This window comes from Myxine glutinosa, chromosome 1 (assembly GCF_964187855.1).
Source record: "Myxine glutinosa chromosome 1, kmMyxGlut1.1, whole genome shotgun sequence".
In the NCBI taxonomy this organism is placed as follows: Eukaryota; Metazoa; Chordata; class Myxini; order Myxiniformes; family Myxinidae; genus Myxine; species Myxine glutinosa.
In genome coordinates, this window is record NC_136261.1 from 171,130,227 (window position 1) to 171,145,323 (window position 15,097).

Below are 15,097 nucleotides of genomic sequence, written 5' to 3' on the forward strand. Positions count from 1 at the left end.
ACCAACATCTCTAGTTCCAGCACAGTTGCCCAGTACTGAAAGTTGGGAATGTCTTCTCCTCTCTGGTGACACCATTCTTCGAACTCAGGCAGGTCTTCTGCATCATCAGCATATGTCATACAGTGGCGTTCATACGCACGGTGTTGCAGGATGTGCAGTGCCGCTGCAGTGATTTGATGAGCTCTTCTTGTGCGGGTGACGTGGGCAGCTCGTAGGAAGGAGTCGGCCGTCCCTGGCGTTGCAATCTCAGCTTGCAAAAATCTGCAAATCTTGCAAAAATCAAATCTCTGAATCTGAGATGGCCCAATATCCAGATCTTTTCATAATATGATAGTCTACTAGTGTGCCAAATTTGGTGCTTGTATCACAAAATGCACAATTCTTTTGAATATTTGGGCTAAGCCGCCCCACTAATACCCAAACTCTCCACCAAATTTCGTCCAATTCTGTCCATAACCTTTTGAGATATCCTGTTCACAGACAAACAGACAGGCCTGAAAACATAACCTCATCCACCTTTGGTGGCCGAGGTAATTAGCACAGCCTCATCAATTATGGCTTTAAAATATCAAACTTTTACAGTTGCTCTCTCTTAATGCTTTAATTTTTTTCAGTACATCTTGTTTGTAAAGCACTTAAAATAAATACAAATAAACTTTCTGATTCAAAAAAAAAAAAAAAAAAATGCTCGATATAAGTAACTGGTTAAAAATAGTCCCAAAGGTGCAAAAGAAAAAGAATGTTTAATCTTATGATACCCAAACAAGACAAAGGGATGGGTTGCTTCAACATCTTTGCATGTTTAATTGGTGATGATACCAAGCTTGCATGCATGCCTTAGCAGCATGCAATTGCCAAACTCCAATACCAAAAAAGAAATGGTGACAAATATCGTCATTTATTGTTCAACATGAGCTCGTGAGAAGTGGTGAGTCATAAAAAAAAGAGCGGTCAGCAACTATGTAAAGGAATCTAAGAAATTTGCACAACATTCTGCAATGAACATGTGAAATGTGTTTAACAAGTGGTAGAATTTGATTTGGAGACCCTAAAATTCGACTCCACATGTGCGAGCAAATGGTATGCTAAGTGGAGGTCTTACACATAAACCTGTTCACAATGTCTTCTCATTGTTTTTACCTGAGAAATATCGCAGATCTATAACAGCTTAGCATTGCTGTTGTTGCTGTTGTTGTTGGTGTTGGGGTTCTTGTTGAAGGTCGATTTTTTAAATGTGCACTCATTGGTGAGCTGCCAGACCACACCTACATCTGTTACACGACTCCACCCACTATGGCACCGAGAAGAAATGATATCGCCGCCATCTTGGTTTTCTGGTGGACCTAACAGATTCAGCCAATAGGCCTTTGCTGATTACACACTGCCTGGATTTGTTGCATCAGATTTACATTGTCTTTGTTTGGGTCGATTGTTATTCACGATGAGGGACCCCAAAAAATGTAATCGTATGTCGAATAATAGTAATGTTTAATTAAGCCCATCAGAATGTAAGGTACGACAGAACGCATGGTAATCAAGTATTTTGTTCCACTACGTAATCAAGCGTTACATTATGCATATTACGAAACAAATAGCGTAACGTAATTTTTGAACAGCCCCATATTGGGGTTAAACAATCCGTGACTATGTGACAAAACAGCTTATTCTGATATAACTGCCACCGGCTGTCATGGATGAGAAGTGTCGAGTAAAATTATTTTTTTTATTAGCGCATTAAATGTGTTTCCCAATCACGCTGTTAATCTTTTAAGAAGGCTTCAAATGTACATTTCCCAATCGTCCCGTTACCAGATTTTGTCACAGGTTGTGACCACAGTGCGGTCATTCTTGCTGTTTCCAAGACAGCATTCAAATGCAATATTGATGTTTGGAAAAGTGGAGTAATATGAGCCCCAGGTCGAAAATCCCATATAAAACTAATAGGAAAAAATCCCACAGGAAATTGGACCAGTAGGATCTACTGGTTTCAATAAAGAGAATGTGAAATACTGGACCAGTAGAAAATACCAATGAAAACCAGTAGGTCAATGAGACCAATAGAATACCAATATATCAATGAACATGATTGAAAATAACGAATCAACATATGTGGGACAATTACATTCCTAGACTGGGAATTGAACCCAGGTCCTCTGGTGAACTGTACCATGTGCTCTGCCATCTGAGATATAAACACAAACATACATAACTCAATTCAATGTGGAAATGTATGTTTTATGTTTGTTTATAACAAAATATAATTAAAGTATTTTGGTTGCTCTATGGGTTTTCAGACCAGTTAATCCTAATGGTTTCTACAGGACCAGTTGAACTTAAAGGTTCCTATTGGTTTCGATAGGTTTCAGACCAGTTGCATCGAGTTGTTTCTATTGGTTTCAAATGAATCTGATTAGATTTCTACGAGGAAACTCGACTGGTTCCTGTGGAAACCATTAGAAACTGTGATTTCCAATAGAGACCCACAGAAATGTCCTACGGGTCTCTATTGGTTTCTATGGGATTTTCGACCAGGAGGGCCATTGGGAAAATATGAATGCCAATGAAAAATACTGTATGGCACATCTTTAGGCCCTTTTATAATCGATCATTTTGTTTCTCACAAATCATCAGTATCTTGCCCAAATAAGGCTACAATTAAGAAATATACTGAAGGGGTCCATATTCACCTGATGTTTCCTACATTATAAGATGTGCGGAAACCTTTTTTTAAAATGAGCTGCAGATATAAGGATAAGCTATCCTGTAAGTGAAATTAGTGAATTTATAACATATACCTTATGTTACTCATGTGACTCTGTAATCTTGATATTTATAATTAACTTGGTTGATGAATGTTTGGTTTATTATTGAGCCTTAAGTTTCAGCCAAAGTCCCACTCACTGATTATAATCAGTCACTGAACTGAACATCCTTGGGTGAAGCATCTGAGTTCTTCCCAGCGATCCCAAAGTGACCCTGTGAAAAGTTCAGTTCTGGTTCCGAAACTTTAAATATAAATCGCTAACACCATTAACCCTCAACCTTCGGGATGACAGACTAATGTCCTCACACATTTCACGAGTTAGTCATAGATAAATAATTATTAATCTATGAATTTCTCCCAGCACAGCTCATTAACAGGAAATACAAAAATCTTGGAATCATGCTGCACATCACCCTTTATAGAGGGCAATTCGCCATCCTGGTCCTGTTTCGAGGCTGTTTCTTCCTGTCCTTTCCACACTCAATCTCTCTCTTTTGGGATATCCTTTTCTTGGAATCTTTCAGCCATTGCGGTTCCATGTCTGGTGGTCTGACCCTCACCATTCCTAGCTTTCTGTTTCCTTCCCTTACCAACCAGCTCTCGCTGAATACCCTTCGCCTGACAAGACAGACCTTCAACAAACTTTAGCAACTCTGCTGTGTTTTCACAACCAGGAACTTTCTGATCTCTGTCCCCATTTTTATCATGATCTTGTTTGTCCCCTTGCGTCATCATATTTGATCTCACTCGATGCCGGACATGATTCTGCAATCGAACTCGCTGTTCTGCATAGTTAGTCATCACCCCAGAGATGTCATTTTGTTTTTCCCGTGCCCTATGACTTATTTTTGCAAGATCTATTTCACCACTAAACAGGCCAGAAAGGCGGGCATCCAAACTACGTGTTACCGGCTCCGTGTCCTCTTCTCTCACCTGATCCATTCTCCATTTGTTATGTCTGTCCCTCTGCCTGCTCACATTACTTTCCTTCATGTTGATATCAGGAGCAGTGGACATTTGTTTTCTCCCCGTGGTCTGTGGGGTCATCATTCTCGATGCGACTCCTGTCCTCGCAGTCACAAACCTTGGTCTGATGCTACTGCTGGATGACGTGCTTCTGTTATCCCAATTCATGCTTTCCTTGCCTTCATAACTCATACTCTGACAATACTGCTCAGAATGTACACTCTCTTCCTCTTGATTTGCATTCGTCTCATGAACCTTCCTCGCGAGCTCCTCGCTCAACATTTCACGAGCCACCTTCCGTTGCCTCCACTTCCTCTCATTCAATGTTCCATTCATTGCCAACACTTCATCGGTGGCATCTAACCCAGCACACAATGCATGCTTCAACTTCCATTGCTGATATGCCTGGAGGTTTGGCCGAAAAGACGAGCTACACTGACTTTCAGCTCCACTCCTTATCTTGGATCCGACCTCACTCTCGGTTTTCAACTCGCTCCCACATTCTTTGCACTCACTGTTGGCTGAAGAGGAATTTGACGAACGTCTTAGTGGTGGGAAATCCTTTTCAAATGCAATGTTCTTTCGTTCCAGTTCACGCCGTTTTAGCCGCCAACGTTGCAGAACCGTAAGACCAGCATCATGACGAGGACCATTGTAGAATGAAGGTGCAGTAGAGGTTGATAAGGCATCATCGTCGTCATCAAACATGCTGTTGTTGTCGTTGTTACCGTCGTCATCGTCATAACTGTTTTCAGTGATCCATGAGTCAGTGCGATTATCTCCATCGTTGTCCGATTTCTCACAAGCTTGTGGATTGCCTTCCGGGTCTACAGCTCTTTTCCAGCTCAGAGAGCTGTCGTTGTCACTCTCTCCAACCTCTGGGATTTGCTCTCGCCATGCCAGCACTGTTTCCTTCAATTCCCTCTTCGAACGAATTGCCTCTTTCTCAGCTAAGCTTGTCTGCAAGGATCCATTCTTTCTTTCATCACTTCTCCTTTCTATTCCCTCTTTCATGCCAACCTTTTCTTCCAGAGGATGGCATTCCCCATTTGCAAAGTTCACAGACTTTAAATTCTGATGATCCTCATCATTCAACGATGTCATCGACCCATTTGTGAGCATTATGGCTTCTTGGTTATTGTGCTCCTCCGTTCCATGACCATTGGGTTCTGTCGTTTCTTGCCACTCCTCCATCAAAGTGTCGTTGAGGTCTCTTAGTTGCCTGCACACAAGGCGGAGAGAATACTTGTGAGGAGGCATTGATTGTTGTGAGTTTGGAGTTAAAGCAGTCATCCTGTGAGGACAGTCCTGAATTTTTGTGGTTGTGCATTTATGGTTGTGATTGGAAGTGATGACGTGTTACTTCATTTACAAATGCAACACTATAGATTTAATTACGAAGACTTACACCAGAATCTTCTACTATAAATGGATGAGTTGTGTGTGTGTGTGTGTGTGTGTGTGTGTGTGTGTGTGTGTGTGTGTGTGTGTGTGTGTGTGTGTGTCAGTCATACTTTGTGTCTATTAAATATGTATTATTGAAATGTGCCTTTTTTAGTATTTGGACTCCTGAGACCCCTTCGAACTTTGAAGACCCTTTAAGACCCCTGAGATCCTAAAAGGCCCCAAAGACCCAGTGGACCCAAACGTCCGCGAGGACCCAAAAGTCCTCGAGAAGCCAAAAGTCCCCGAGGACCCAAAAGACCCAAAAGTTCCTGAAGACCAAAAAGACCCACATGACCCAAAAGTCCCTGAAGACCCAAATTCCCTGGGGACCCAGAAGACCCAAAAGTAACCGAGGACCCAAAAGTCTCCGAATACCCAAATTCTCTGTGGACCCAAAAACCCAAAAGTCCCCGAGCACCCAAAAGACTCTGAGGACCCAAAAGACCCCCGAGTCTGGCAGCAGGTATTGTACAAGACGGTGAAGACCAATGAGAATTTGGTCCAATGGACCAACAGGCCCATTCATACATTGGAAATTGACATAAGATCCAGTGTCCATGTGTCAGTTTTGCATCTCCTCCCAAACCATCGGTCGCACAAAGTTGATAATGGTACCATATTAATCGCCAAGGACTCGGGCAGTGCAGAGTCAATAAAAAAATTGATTTGAACAAAAATATTAAAATTATTAACATCAATCTCGATATATTCTCATGTAAAGCAAGTGTATGCAATATGGACATGTCCACCAAGATTGCCAATATAAGGCACCCAGAATGTCATTTGCTCTCCTGTCTTTAATTATAGTAAATCTATTAAATAGATTCACAAGGAACCTTTGATATATGGTATGTCTTAGTGGTGGGAGGAGGCCATTCAGCCCAAACATGTGCTACATGAGGCATCACGTGAATTCAATCTAACATTCTAACAGTTTATCAACTTAAAATTAATTGAGGGGTAGTTGCATGGGGTGATGGAGTGGAGATGAGAATAGTGGAGCAAACACAGATATCCTCAGGGTGTTTTATATATCTAACTAGCCGAAAGCACCCGGCGTTGCCCGGGTTCTTTTTGAATGAATTTACTATTATGATTCAGCTTTTACTCGCGGCCGTAGAAGATTGACTACGATAATTCAGCTCAGCTTTTAATTGCGAAATGGGCCCAGCCTGCGGCCGAGGCGGCCTCGACAGGCCTCGCCACCTAGCCTATAACCTTCCCGGGGCCCGTCCCAACATTTTTGGTTCTTTTTGAATGAATTTACTACCATAATTCAGCTTTTACTCGCGGCCGGAGAAGATTGACTACTATAATTCAGCTCAGCTTTTAATTGCGAAATGGGCCCGGCCCGGCCGAAGTGGCCTCAACCGGCCTCGCCACCTAGCCTAAAACCTTCCCAGGGCCCGTCCCGACATTTTTTGTATTAGAGGTTTCCTCCTATCTTTCACCGTTCAGGAGATTAGCTTGCGCAGACAAACAAACAAAAACTTTCTTTTATAATATGGAGAGATAATAAATAATAATATATAGAAGATATGGAAGAAGATAAGATCCAATGCTTGTGTGTCATATTTGCATCTCATCCCAAATCACCAGTCGCACAAAGTGGAAAATAGTACCCTCTCAATTGACAAGGACCCAGACAGTGAAAGGTCAAGAAAAATTTGATGGAGACCAAAAAAATTCGATATTCAAATTGTAAATGCCCAGACAAAGCTAGCTCGCGTGAATTACGCTTCATGGCTTGGCTTGCGAGACGCTGCTGATTGGCAGTGTGAGGCTCGATGCACTGTGATTGGCTCTTTGCAAATGACGTCAATACTCCCTTCCTGTACCTCTTTCACTGTTCATATAATTTCGAAATAAAAATTGACCGACAGACAATGCAACAAAAAGTGGGCATTATGTTATCGGGTTGTCCATCTGTCCGTAATAGGTTCTCGTTACCGCGATAACCTGGGAACAGCTGAAGGGATCAAAGTCAAACTTGGTGCATGTATGTATAATGAGGTAAAGATGAACTGATTAGATTTTGGGGGTCGTGAGGTCAAAGGTTAGAGGTCATGTTAGGTAAAAATTCTGCGACCGTGACAACTTGTGAATCAGCGATGGGATTTTGACCAAAGTTTGTAAAATCTGGGGCCCACGGGATTGTTAGTGCTGACAATATAAATGGGAAATATTTGTTAGGTGAAGAAGGAATACCAGCTCAAGGTTGGGTACGTATGGTTGTGGTGTTTGCAGTTGTGTTAATGAAAAGGTTTTTGGGACTGACTTCAGGAAACCATCATTTGGAGCAATTGGACGATGCTTGTTGATGGTGAGGAGAGCATCCAGAAGTGGGAGACGGTGATATATCATGAGATACGCAGCGACGAGGGCAGCAGGTCTGCTTTCTCCCATGACACTGGCTATCAACACTGTTCCTGGGAAAACGAAAGGAAAGGAAAATGAACACGTAAATAAAGCAGAGTAAAATAATTAATTAGTACAAGATTGTACTTATCCACAGCTTTGAAGATACAGTGAATTCAGAAAGTATTCAGACCCCTTCACTTTTTTCACATTTTGTTATGTTGCAGCCTTATGCTGAAATCGTTTAAATTCATTTTTCCCTCATCAATCTACACTCAATACCCCATAATGACAAAGAGAAAACAGGATTTTAGGAAGTTTTGCAAATTTATTAAAAATAAAAAAGTGAAATATCACATTGACATAAGTATTCAGACCCTTAACTCAGTACTTAGTTGAAGCACCTTTGGCGGCGATTACAGCCTCGAGTCTTCTTGGGTATGACGCGACATGCTTTGCACACCTGGATTTGGGGATTTTCTGCCATTCTTCGCTGCAGATCCTCTCGAGCTCTGTCAGGTTGGATGGGGACCGTCGGTGGACAGCCATTTTCAGGTCTCTCCAGAGATGTTCGATTGGGTTCAAGTCAGGGCTCTGGCTGGGCCACTCAAGGACCTTCACAGAGTTGTCCCAAAGCCACTCCTGCGTTGTCTTGGCTGTGTGCTTCGGGTCATTGTCCTGTTGGAAGGTGAACCTTCGGCCCAGTCTGAGGTCCTGAGCGCTCTGTTTCAGGTTTTCATTTAGGATATCTCTGTACTTTGCTCCGTTCATTGTTCCCTCAACCCTGACCAGTCCCCCTGTCCCTGTTGCTGAAAAACACCCCCACAGCATGATGCTGCCACCACCATGCTTCACCATGCAGTGAGGGTCCAGCAGCTACAATGAAAAAGGTGTGGATAAAACTTACAATGAAAAGCCCACGAAGTCGCCAGAGGCATTATGTTTTCGGGTTGTCCGTCCGTCCGTCCGTCCGTCTGTCCGTCCGTCTGTGATAGGCTTTCGTTGGTGCGATAACTTTAGAATGGCTGAAGGGATCCAAGTCAAACTTGGTACAGGTATGTATAATGAGGTAAAGATCAATTGATTCGATTTTTGAGTCATGAGGTCAAAGGTCCAAGTCTGCAATAGGTTTTTGTTACCACGATAACTTAAGAACAGCTGAAGTGAACCAAGTCAAACTTCGTACACGTATGCATAATTATGTAAAGATAAACGTATTCAATTATGGGGTCAAGTGGTCAAATATCATAAGTCCTGTTGGGTAAACATTCTGCTGGTACAGGTATGGTAAATTTATTTGTAAATGTAAAAGTAAATAGATTTATTTGGAACAAGACCTTATCAGAATTTGTGAACAAGTGATGTGATTTTGACCAAACTTGGTATAATTTATATATTATGATAAAAAGATGAACTGATTCGATTTCTGCATCAAAGCTCAGAGGTCATATCCGGTAAAAATGTGATACTTGAGAACAGCCAAAGGGATTTGAATCAAACTTGGTACAACTATGTATAATGATGTAAAAATGTGAGCAGAGGCATATCGGGTCGACATCGCGATGTCAAAGATTGCCGTTCTATTTTCACATTCTAGAACTTGGATACATTACTGTCACATAAAATGAAGTAATTGCTGCAGTATTTTGCAAAAGTGTGTGGTATTAATGGGCTTTATCATAAGAATCAGATGTGCTATAGAATGGTCATGTTGTGTCTCTTTGTGGGTTTCAAAGGGAAATATGACCGTAATCAGCCAATGTAACTGCTACCGGTGCAGCTCTGTTCACCATCAGCACGTGTCTCGTGGCGCAGCAAGCACTGCTTTAACTCGATCGGCTGTGGATGTTGTACTTTGTGTGCTTCTTCTGTGTATATATACCCTGTATATATATATATCTACATTCACGTGAAAAAGTAAGTACACCCCATGTAAAGTTTTGACTTTTTCAACATATTTCAACATACAGCTATTTGATCTTCATTTCAACAATATTGATAGATAAAGGTGATAAAATATAACAAATATCATGAAACATTTACATTTTGTAGTCCATTGTATAATTTAAATAAACATAAATGCAAATTTCGCGTGTGGAAAAAGTAAGTACACCCCTACATTTATCACCACTTCAAATACCTAAAATTAGAATCAGGTGCACCAGCTCAGGTGCAAATGATTAGAACATCGTTAGACGGGATCTTGGAGGAACCTGTCTTATTTAAACCTCAGACATTTAGTTTGGTTTACTCTTTGTTGTTGAAGTGTGCGGCGTCACCATGCCAAGATCAAAAGAGCTTTCTGAGGCCTTCAGAAAGAAGGTTATAGATGCCTACGAGTCTGGGAAGGGATTTAGAAAGATCTCCAAACAATTTGAAATCAATCATGCGACTGTCCAGAAGATCATCTACAAGTGGAGAAGATTCCAAACAACTGCCAACTTGTTCAGGCCAGGCCGCCCCAGCAAGTTCAGCCCGAGAGCAGACCGCAAGATGCTGAAAGAAGTCTCGAAGAACCCCAGAATGTCATCACTGGACCTACATGTAGCTCTTACCACTGTTGATGTCAAAGTGCACGAGTCTACCATTAGAAAGAGGCTGCACAAATTTGATCTACATGGGAGGTGTGCCAGGAGGAAACCTTTGCTGTCCAGAAAGAACATCAGTGCAAGACTAAAGTTTGCCAATGAACACCAGCACTGAGGCAAAGACCAGCACTTCTGGAACAATGTGCTCTGGACAGTTCCTGTGGTCAATTTTTCGCCAAACATGTCTTCTGGTACTGTGGCCAAATAGCTCTACCTTTGACTCATCTGTAGCTGAGTCACCTTCTTTCTGAAGGCCTCAGGGAGCTCTTTTGATCTAGGCATGGTGACGCCGCACACTTCAACAAAGAGCAAACCAAACTAAATGTCTGAGGTTTAAATGAGACAGGTTCCTCCAAGATCCTCTCTAACGATGTTCTAATCATTTTCACCTGAGCTGGTGCACCTGATTCTAATTTTAGGTATTTGAAGTAGTGATAAATTTCGGGGTGTACTTACTTTTTCCACATGCGAAATTTGCATTTATGTTTATTTAAATTATACAATGGACTACAAAATGTAAATGTTTCATGATATTTGTTATATTATATCACCTTTATCTATCAATATTGTTGAAATTAAAATTGCAAAAATATCAATGTAAATTGCTCTCTTGGAGATCTCGCGAGATCTTGGAGATGGCGGCAGGGATTTTCGAAGCTCCACACGGTCTCCACGTTTTCAAAGTTAAGTCTGTTCACAATTGTATTTTGTCGAAACTGTATTTATCTTTCGGTGTGTGAAGTTATAGTGTGCACCGTGGAAGTTTCTCGGTGTTTATCTTTCATAAATTAATCGTCTGTTTGCCGCGTCACGAGCAAGGCCTTTGCCGCGTCGTGACCGATTTGAAATCGAAGTTAAGTAATTGTTCCCATTTGTATTTTCGTTATAACTGTATTTATTTTATGGTGTGTGTACGTGTATTGTGTCCCGAGGAAGATTTTCGGTGCAAATCTTTCATACCTGTATTGAAAATCGTGTTAATTCGTGTCGTGTCTTGAGGTCTTGTACAGTGTACAACCTTGAGGCTTTGTTTTTCTCTCAGCGGTCCGTCGTTTGTGATCCAATAACTTTCATTCTCTGTTTTTCCCAGTCTTTTCACCCCATAGCCTACTTCCTTGTGTAAATCTAAACTAAAAAAAAAACAAACAAAAAAACATTTCCTTCTCTGTTCTTATTCTTGTTCTCATTCGTTTATTCATTCTTATTCGTTCGTTCGTTCTTCGACCACGTGTTTCTCCCCCATTTCCCCAGATAGTTTTAACTGTTATTAACCTTCAATGTTTACACTTTCCCCTCAAGTTCTGTATTCCGTCATATATTATAACACCTTTTTCTTCTTCTTCTTTAAAAGGCTGCTTTCGACTTGCTCACCAAATCTATTCATCCCAAAAAAAAATTCCATCTCCGATAGTGCCTTTTTTCTACATTCCCTAAACTCTCCTGCACTCCATCCTCCATCCAGCGTCCTTAAACGTATTTTTAACTCGAAGGTCACAAGAAACTCATTTTGCAATAAATGTTCGTTTCCCATTAATCGTACACTTTCTAAAATCCAATCTCACCCCTCCCCTCCAAATCTTCACCATAACCCCTCCCCTCCAAATCTTCCGCATCGCCCCTCCCCTCCAAATCTTCCCCATCACCCATCCCTTTCATATCTTCCTCCTTTCCCCTCCCCTCCTAATCCTCCCCATCACCCATCCCTTTCAAATCTCCCCCCTTTAGCCCCCTCCCTCCTAAACTACCCCCTCACACCTCCCCTCCAAGACTCCCCCTCACCCCTCCTAGACTCCTCCCTCACCCCTCCCCCTCCCAATCTCCCCCATATCCCATCCCTTTCAAATCCCTCCCCTTGTCCCTTCCCTCCCAAACTCCCCCCTCGCCCCTCCCCTTCAAATCTCCCCACCCTCATTTCTTCTCAATTTCCCCCCTCTCACTCCCCCTCCTCAAAGCGTCCTCCCCGCTTCTTCCCCCTTCCAACTCTCACCTCCATCTCCCCCAACCTTCTGCCTCGCTCTTCCCCCTCCTCAAATAACACCTCATTGTGCCTCACCCAATCACCATCAAACCTTTTGTCCGCCCCATCCTTCCCTTTCTCCGAGCTATTCTGAAATCTCTGACACACCTTCAACAGCTCTCCCTACCTCTTCCACCTCTTCCACATCTTACCCTACCCCTCCTCCCCCCTGTTCTGTATCCGATGCTCCCCCATCCTCTTCATTAACGGTATGGACCTCAAACATCCGGGGCCTTCGTTCAAACTTAACTGATCTCTCCATACAGGTTGCTTCTGTCAAACCAGACGTGATCTGCTTAACAGAAACTTTCCTCCTTCATGATGTCTCTGATTCCTTAGTATCTCTCCCGGGTTACTCCCTCCTCCGGTATGATAGACCTGAGCCTCGTCCTGGAGGTGGGGTTGCTATCTTCATCAAAAACTCTCTTCCTCACTTGCCCTGCACTGCACTCTCTCCACCTCACCCCCAGGAATACCTCTGGCTACGGCTTCCCCTTCGCTCCCACCTCTTGTTCATATGTGTGTTGTACCATCCACCAAACAGTGATGTCTCCATCTACATCTCGCTGTTTGATAATATGGACCAACTTCTCTCTACTCATCCCAACTCTCTCTTTCTCATATGTGGTGATTTCAATTGTCACCATGCCAGTTGGCTGGGTGTGGGTACCTCTCTCACCAGCCATGGCTCCTCAGCAAAGGACTTCTGCGACTCACTGGGACTGACACAATCTGTCAATTTCCCGACCCGGATCTCAGTCAACGGAGCATCTTCTCTTCTGGACTTGGTTATGACTAACTTCCCTGAAAATGTTGGCTGCTCTTCTTCTGCTCCAATCGGATCATCTGATCATGTCCTTGTTAAAGTGGACATCTCTCTGACCATTCTCAGGGAGCCTGCTCAGCGCCGACGAGTCTGGCATTTCACTCAGGCCAACTGGCACGGTCTTCAAGCAGCCATCAATCATCTGGACTGGTCTCCCATCTCTACCACCTCTGACATCAACTCATCCTGGGAATTCTTCCAAAGTAAATTGCTCTCTCTCATGCACAGATTTATCCCATCTCGTCTTCAGTTGTCTTACCCTTCCTCCCGTCCATGGTACACGGAATCTTGTGGTGAGGCTGTTGCCCAGAAACAACTTGCCTTCGTCTCCTGGAAAGCAAATCCAACGGAAGGAAATCTCATTTCCTTTCACAAAGCCCGAAACAAGTGTGTGTCCACCCTCAGGAGAGCCAGGAAACAATATCTCTCCATTCTCAAGACCGAACTCTCTTATCTGTCTCCCTCTTCCAAATCCTGGTGGCGTCTGGTCAAATCTGTTTCTGGTGTTTGTTCCCCCTCCATCCCCTCCCTTTCCTCAAACGGCTACACAGCTGACTCCGCACGTGAAAAAGCTGAATGCCTCAACTCTGTGTTTGCCTCTAAATCTTGTGTCCCAAACCCATCCCTCTCTGTACCCACCATACCCAGTCGTACCCAGCTGCTCCTGGACTCTGTGTCCTTTCCTCCTGACAAGGTGGAAAAGTTTCTGTCAACCCTCGACTCTGATTCTGCAACTGGACCTGACGGCATCAGCCCACAGGTCCTAAAATCATGTTCTTCCGCTCTTTCACTCCCTCTCTCTGTTCTCTTCACCCTCTCTTTTGCTCAAGGTCAACTGCCATCTGCTTGGAAATCAGCCAACATCACCGCTTTGCACAAAAAAGGTGCAAAAACAGATCCTAGCAACTACAGACCAAACAGCCTTCTCCCAATTATCAGCAAAGTCATGGAATCCATCATTGCTTCAGATATGAAATCTTTCCTCTTCTCCAATGGCTTGATCTCTGATCATCAATTTGGTTTCAGACCAGGTCACTCTACTCTGGACATGCTGCTTCTGCTGTCTCAACAATGGATGTCTCAACAATGCCAAACAGGAAATTAGAGCTGTCTCCCTCGACATATCACGTGCCTTCGATACGGTCTGGCACCCCGCTCTGCTCACCAAACGCTCCTCCTTTGGTATCCATGGAAATCTCCACGCATGGCTGGCGGACTTCCTCTCTAGTCGTCGTCAACGTGTGGCCCTGAATGGGTTTCTCTCATCTCCTCTTCCTGTTCAGGCTGGAGTTCCCCAAGGCAGTGTTCTGGGCCCTGTGCTTTTTCTGGTCTTCATCAATGATCTCTCTGACTCTCTTGAAAATCCTCTCTATCTCTTTGCTGATGACTCTACTCTCTGCCGCTCCATTCCTCATCCCTCAGATCGGCAGCCTGCAGCCTCCTCACTCTCTGCAGACCTGGACAAAATCACAGACTGGGCAAACAAGTGGAACATGTCTTTCAATCCTGACAAATCTCACACTCTTACGATGTCTCTCCGAAAAGACCGACTGGACAACCCTCCCATCTACTTTCTGAATAATCCTCTCCAAGAAGTTCTGTCACTCAAGCTTTTGGGTCTCACTATCTGCCATGATCCTTCCTGGGAAAACCACATTTCCAAGCTGGCCTCCAAAGCCAGTCACCGACTGGGCATCCTCCGTCGTGCGAAGTCCTTCCTTGGCACACCTGAGCTCCTCACCACATACAAGGCTTTCATCCGCAGCTCAATGGAGTACTGCTCTCCCCTCTGGGCTGGTGCTCCTGCCTCACACCTAGCTCGTCTTCACGCTGTTGAAACCAGAGCGTTCAGAATCATTGGAATCTCCCGCGATGACGCTATCTCCGAGGGCCTTTCACTTAATCACCGCAGGCAGGTTGGTGGTCTTTCCGTCTTCTACTGACTCCTCTCCGGCCTTGCTCTCCCAGCTCTCTCTGGGCTCTGTCCCCCAAATATTCCTGCAGGTCGCACAAGATCTGCCTGCAACCCTCTTATGGTTAAACTGCCAAAATCAAGACTCTCTGCTCACCTTCACTCCTTCATTCCTCTTTTCTCCCGCCTCTGGAACAAACTCCCTCACTCTCTTCAATCC

At 43.6% G+C, this 15,097-nt stretch overlaps 1 protein-coding gene across 1 annotated transcript in view; it reads right to left on the reverse strand.

The window, feature by feature from the left end:
• Window positions 1-776: 776 nt before the first annotated feature.
• LOC137431133 (uncharacterized) overlaps window positions 777-15,097 on the reverse strand; it is an 88,453-nt gene continuing 74,132 nt past the window's right edge. The window contains exons 8-9 of the mRNA XM_078771507.1: window positions 7,455-7,605; window positions 777-4,952 (exon numbers count right to left, since the gene is read on the reverse strand). Of these exons, the coding sequence (XP_078627633.1) occupies window positions 3,245-4,952; window positions 7,455-7,605 (1,859 nt within the window). The 3' untranslated portion in view covers window positions 777-3,244. The remainder of the gene's footprint in view (window positions 4,953-7,454; window positions 7,606-15,097) is intronic.